The sequence below is a fragment of the Scatophagus argus genome, chromosome 11 (genome assembly GCF_020382885.2).
Source record: "Scatophagus argus isolate fScaArg1 chromosome 11, fScaArg1.pri, whole genome shotgun sequence".
Classification (NCBI taxonomy): domain Eukaryota; kingdom Metazoa; phylum Chordata; class Actinopteri; family Scatophagidae; genus Scatophagus; species Scatophagus argus.
The window spans coordinates 20,981,804-20,988,708 of NC_058503.1; the positions used below are offsets into that span (position 1 = coordinate 20,981,804).

Genomic DNA, 6,905 nt, shown 5'->3' on the forward strand with positions numbered 1-6,905 from the left:
CATGATTATCCTTTACTGCGGTCGTACACTTCAGATTTATGCTCAGCTCAGCTCAAATGAGGACTTGAGACTTGATTTGCTCACTTGACTCCGTAAAGACTAATTTTGAGACTTTATTCCGCAATAACTTGACTTGAGACTCGAGGGAATCAAGTCTCAAGTCTCAAGTATGATTGTGTGTGTGACAAATAAACCTATCTTGTATCTAAGATACAAGTCTTCACCTGAGAACAGAGATCAGACGTGACCTTTCATCTTGGATTTAACTCCCTCAAGACTTGACTAAATGTGAGACTTAAATATCTAAAGATCCAAATAAATGTGAGACTTGAATCCTTGAGGACCCTTGTGCACTAGCTCCCTAAAAATATGACCTGTGACTCGATGACTTGGTTTGAAACTCCTGAAAGATCCTCTGTTCAGCTCCCAGACCTGACTTGACCTGTAAAAGAGGAAACATTCAAGTCTCAAGTGCCACATGGCTTGTGAGGGATCACAGTTACAGACCAATGTTTGGTATTAGAGCTCACATAAAGCCAACATCAAACTACTTGTTTATTATCCCTGTTATTATGCCCGTTTTTGTGTTGACTGATGTGTGTGCTACACCGTGCTGAATGATAGTTGTGTTTTATTGATCTGTGAACACCTGTAAGCATCACAAAGCCAGTCAGAAGACACAGTTCTGCCTTAACACTGAGTGAACAAGCGACTTGTGTGTGCAGGCCTGTTGAGGAGTCTGTTTTCACCCATCGGAGCAGAAAATACAGGTTTTCCTTCCTGATAACATCACAGTGGCTCGTGATGAGTGCAAGGTTTCAGACAAACAGGCTCGTCAAACATGCAGTGCACAGGACAAAATATATTCATTGAACCTGGGGTTACATTGTGTGTGTGTGTGTGTGTGTGTGTGTGTGTGACCGAGCAATTTCGCCATCTTTCGCTAGAAATAACGTGAATGCTGTTCTTACTCATTTGCAGTACTGCTGTTGTGTATCTTTCGAAATGTACATGACTGTACGCACTGCCAGCCTCATGATGCTCTGCCCCCGATGAGCTGCTTCAGGTGTGGCTGCACATAAAAGGAGCAGCAGGTGACAGGTGCGTCTTCGGACCCACGCTCCAGCAAACAGTGAGTTCACTTTTAAAACTCTGATGGTGATGAGGATGATGATGGTCTGTAGCTAACTTGAGCACAGGGTGACGGTCGGTTTGGGAGGATTTTGAGTCACACCTTAAACCGTTTCACACTTGCATTTCTCTAATCTTAAATGTTTTGTGAAGGTGGTTTTAGGGTTTGTTTTTGTTTCCTGTTTAAAAAGATTTTTGTTTGCGTGAGGGAGTTTTGTGTGGATTTGTTCTAATAATTTGACTTGATTGATTTTTTTTCACTTTCAGGGTTTGAAGTTTTGAAATGAACAGACAAGGTAAGGAAACACAGCCGGTTTTGCTTCATCCTCACCTCGTTCTTCCAGATGTGTTGAATGCGTTTCATTCACAGTTGCTGAATATGAATTTATAACCAATTACAGGTGGAGGCTGTGGCCAAGGAGGCCATGGCCATGGACACTGCGGTGGTCATGGACACGGTGGTGGTCATGGACACTGTGGTGGTCATGGTGGTCATGGACATGGTGGTGGCCATGGACAATGTGGTGGTCATGGACACTGTGGTGGTCATGGACATGGTGGTGGCCATGGACACTGTGGTGGTCCTGGACACGGTGGTGGTCACGGACACTGTGGAGGTCCTGGACATGGACACGGACCTCGGCACAGACGCAGGCATAAGCGTGGCCATAAGCATAACAAGTGTCACAAGAAGGGGAAGGACTGTCACGGGGTAAGACTGAGTATTGTGGAATTCATTCACAACAGGAAGCGGGCTTTGTTCCAAATTCAGAAACGCGAAGCATGAAAGTTTTACACAATCCGGCCCACAGTAATTCGTCCAGGAGGAGAACGAATGTTCTCGTGCAGGAACACCAGGCTGCACTTCCACGTATTTGCACACATTCACACATGGATGTTGCCTTTTTTAAACACAGTCTGATCAGTTGCAGGTTTAGTGTCTCTACATGGATGGGAAAGTGCTAACTTTTACCTTGCATGTTCAGATCTATGCTGTCTGTTGTCTGTTCTAAAACTGATATTTGATTAACAAGACTTGAACTCATTCTCTCACTGACTGGCTGTTCTGCTTGTTTATGTGTGTTGTCTGTATGTTAATCCCAACTGTAGTCCTCCAGCAGCTCCTGCAGCAGTGACTCTGACTAGACGAAGACCAGACTCCTTGACGGGAAAAGACCCATCAGCCTACCTGCACAAGGATCACAGTTTACCTTAAAAAGTTTTTGGGCCTTATTTTCATGTGTATTCTTGGTGCAAAGCATGTAAAACACAAACTGAGTTTTCACTGATTGTATGGCCTTGAATGAAATAATAATCTAATCAAATAAAAAATCATGAAAACAGAGATGGTTTGGGAGGTTTTTCATAACTTTCTGAGTTTGAGTCACTGAATGAAGATGAGCTGATTATTCCAAAAGAGATTTTGTTTTCAGAAAATTAAAACCATCCTGGAGAAAATCTTGGTTGAATCTGAAAAGGTGTGATCTGTTTTGGGTGTGATACTGGTGCGCACTGCCGTGTGCCACAGAGTCATTATTAAGATGACCACTAGATGGCACCAAAGTAAGACATTTTCAGTGATCATCTCCGACTGAGGTGTGGTCTCCTATAAAAACCGAGTCAGTTCACTGCTGTGTCTGTGGATGTGAACTCCAGCACTCAGTAAGTTTACTAGATGCTATCTGGGCATAATTACCAATATTTCACAATATTGCATTTCACAACTGCTTTAATCTATCTACATAATCTACATCTTATATATGTATTTATATCTTTCCTTACATTAAGAAGGTGTGCAAATTAACTGGCTTCTTTCATTTCAGGATTTGGATCTGAAATTCTGAAATGTCGTGGAATAACAAAGGTAAATAACTCACCTGTTGTAACTGTCTTTTGTTCATCCTCAGTCAGTTTTAACTTTTACTGCATCCCCGTCCTTTTACCAAACTATATTTATTTAATCTGGGGGAGCAAAAATTGACACCAACTCTAAACAATCTGAAAGAAAAACAAGATAAGCCCCACTCCTTTTGTTTGACCAGGATACCAGCGTCCTCAGCCAATGCCAGGAGGATACCCTCAGTGTCCACCAGGTCCCGTGCCACCCCAACCCTGTCCTCCCCAGCCCAGTGCTCCACCTGTGTGTAATCCTGTAGCCCCACCGTGTGGAGGGCATGGAGGTTGTGGCCCTGGGCATGGACATGGACATGGTCCTGAGCATGGTCATGGACATGGTCATGGGCATCATGGACATGGACATGGTCCTGAGCATGGGCACGGGCATCATGGACATGGACATGGTCCTGAGCATGGTCACGGGCATCATGGACATGGACATGGACATGGTCACGGGCATCATGGACATGGACATGGACATGGATGTGGGCACCATCATCATAGGCATGGTCACATGCACGGCCATTGCCACAAGAAAGGAAAGCAATGTCACGGGGTAAGAGCCTATGAATTTATTTAGTTATTTATGAAGTAAAAACTGTACCACAGTCCATCGACAACAACTACTTAGTTTAATACAATTAGAAACTGTTTATTCATAAATGATATTCTTAAATAAATTCAAATTCGACACATAGCTGAAACTAATGCAGTTTAATACAAAAGTGAAACACCTCTGTGGTGAAAGTTTGCAGAATTTAGGCACTACTTGGGTAAACACACTGCAAGATCATCATAAAGTGACGGTAATCAATATTTTCTCCTGTGATGATTGTGTAAAGTCTTAACTCACACTGGAGTTCCACAGTCTGTGCAGCTCCACTGAGCATTTTAGTTTCTTATAGCTATTCAGTGCTTTTCTGGAGAGCCAGATATTCCCAGGAGTCCTGAGAGAACAAATCCAGTGCTAAAAAGTGATTAGTGATGATTGATCTCTTATTAACCGGGTGGACAGACACGACTGAACAGATGAACATGTTAGCTGTGTCAATTTAAAAAGTGATAATATGTCAGTGTCACACTCCTCATAGACACATGACTCATTTCATTTATTTAATGTGTCACTGATTATTTCATGAAATAATGAATTTATGACGGAGTTTGTCTCTGCTGCAGTCCTCCAGCAGCTCCTGCAGCAGTGACTCTGACTAGAGGAAGACGTCTGGCTGGGAGGAGACACAAGACGAGCTGCCGCCCGGAAACCTTCATCCTGCTGCCATTCATTTATGAACCTAATCAGTTTATTTGACCACTTTAAAGGTTCAGCGTGTAGGATTTGGTGACATTTCACCAATTCTAATAGTTTGATGGGATGAAAACAAATTTCCCTTTTGTTCCCTTCGTGTCCCTCTGAATCCTTCACACTGGACCTTGAAGATTCAAAGTGTGCATCTGAGAACTTTGTTTGTTTTGCTTCAAATATTTGCTTATAAATGCAATTTACAAGTCAAGTTTCGCTGTCATGAACACACATACTTTAATAACTTGTATGAACTGTTACGCCAACACTTTTTAAAAACTCCACGCGTCGGTTTGTGACTCTGTGTATCATTTTCTTGCAACATAAAACTGCCTTCTGTTTATCATAAAAGCAGGTCATCTCTACAAAACTTTGCCTCTTTATTCTCTGTTTTATTTGACCTCATAGTTACACTGTGTGTCATGTGAACGCTGAATTAAGACCTTTGTTCAGCTCTGTCCAGTCACACACCCTGCAGCTCCTGAGAACACACTCATCTGAGCCCAGTTTTACTCAGCTATGAATCTTTTATTCACGCTCTTTCGGGTCTCACAGTAACACATTTTAATCTCTGACACATAGACTTGTGTATTATGATTATTAAACTTCAGAGCAGCTCCTCTTTTCAGTGCACAACAGCAAGGCGGTGAGGCTGAGTGTAAACATGTTGCACCTTTGGCCCAGAACCAATCAGTTTTGTGCTTGATAAAACAGAAGTGCATTTCACAGTATTGTTTAATGCTTTGTTCCTTATTCAGGTTGCTACAGTCTTCCTGAGAAAGAAGAGGATGAATTGAGCCAAATATAAAGATCAGAAAATAAGTGACATATGAAACAAACAAAATCATAGTTAACAATTTAAATAAAATTGTCAGAAATGAACAGCAGCAAAGCAAATAAAAACTCACGAAGCTTCTAATTTTGATCTACTTTTGACCTCATTAGTGATTTAAATAATCACATTTAAACATGGTGTTCTGTCTCATAAGACTCAGAAATAATTTCTTAAGGGTGGAGGAGGGATGTCTGAAGATACGCAATGAAAGAAGACTCAAAATGTGTTCCGGTGTTTCGGTGTCATGAGGTTGCAGATGACCAAATGAGCTCAGAATCAAACAAAAACATGAGCTGTAAACCACATCTTTAAACAGAAACGCACACAGTTTCAGAGGTGTGGGTGTGTGCATAATTACCTTAGACCATGGACTGTATTGACCGCATGTTAAAGATTACACACACACACACACCCACGCCCATAGGTGGAGCAAAGCACAGTGTGATGGGAGCTCATGACGTTCTGCCGCCTGATGATGAGAAGTGGGCTGCACATAAAAAGGATCAGCAGGTGACGGCTGAGTGTGTGGATCTGCTGTCCAGCTCACAGTGAGTTCACCTCATCGTGTGCAGACCTCTCAGCTTCTCATACAGGAAACCAGTGTGTGCGTGTGTGTTGGTTTGTTTAAAGTGTTTTTTTCTTTTCTCTCTGCTTTCAGCTTCTGTAGTTTCACCTGAAGTCTTATAATGTACGGACACAACCAAGGTAAAGGACACCGCCGCCGTCAAATACAAATACATGCTCGTGTTCTACGATAAAGCATTGACTAAGTAAGTATTCCTCTTTTGTCCTCATCTGTAGGAAACCCGTACCCTCCGGGTTACCCAGGCCACCCTCAGCAGGCGCCTGGGGGATACCCTCAGTATCCTCCAGGCACAGTCCCACCAAACTGCCCTCCTCAGCCCCACGGACCTGGATATGGCCCGGGATATGGAACCGGCTGTGGCCAGGGACACGGGCAATGCCAGGGACACGGGCAATGCCAGGGACAAGGGCAATGCCATGGACAGGGACACGGACACGGACATGGACATGGACATGGACATGGACCCGGACACGGACATGAACATGGACATGGACATGGACACGGGCACAAGCACAAGCACAAGCACAAGCATGGCCACAAGCACGGCCATTGTCACAAGAAAGGGAAGGACAGTCACGGGGTAAGAATCACTTTTTCCAATATGATGTACTGGTCTCTAACAACTTGTTCCAAATCTTAAGTCGAGAACTGAACGACGGTGATTGGCTGATGTCTGTGTGTTGTCTTCATCCCTGCTGCAGTCTTCCAGCAGCTCCTGCAGCAGCAGCGACTCTGACTAGATGAAGACGCCACGAGACAAGTTGGTGCCAGCAGACCTTCATCCTCCTAGCATGCATTATGATCATTATTTTACTGCCTAAATGTTTCTTCACTTATAATCTTAAAAAAAAGCAGTTTGTGGCTGTGCTGGATGTTTCAAAATGACTCTTGATCCTCCGTGCCGTGACTTCATTACATGGTGTGGTCCAGTTTTTCTTCGGATTTCATTTGTTAGTGTACAGTAAGAGTCATTATTGTATACTCTAACTGTGTCTGTGAGAAAAATAAAAATGTTCCTGCTCATGTCAGCTGGTAGTGAATTAATGCAATGTCTTGTTTTTATTTCATTTTGTGTCCACGATTCTGAAGGCTCTCTTTGCTCCTGTAACAAAGGTGTGCTCTTTATTTGCTCAGGGAAAGTCCACCGTGACCTTTTT

General features: G+C 43.1%; 1 protein-coding gene across 1 annotated transcript; it reads left to right on the plus strand.

Moving 5' to 3' along the window:
• Nucleotides 1–1,702: 1,702 nt before the first annotated feature.
• LOC124066812 (uncharacterized histidine-rich protein DDB_G0274557-like) lies at nt 1,703–6,792 on the plus strand. Its single transcript, XM_046403581.1, has 8 exons — nt 1,703–1,843; nt 2,242–2,793; nt 2,955–2,995; nt 3,174–3,583; nt 4,204–4,237; nt 5,705–5,710; nt 5,964–6,328; nt 6,450–6,792. Exons 3-8 carry the CDS (start codon nt 2,977–2,979, stop codon nt 6,486–6,488), a joined length of 873 nt encoding a protein of 290 aa, XP_046259537.1. The 5' UTR covers nt 1,703–1,843; nt 2,242–2,793; nt 2,955–2,976; the 3' UTR covers nt 6,489–6,792.
• The last annotated feature ends 113 nt before the right edge of the window (nt 6,793–6,905 follow it).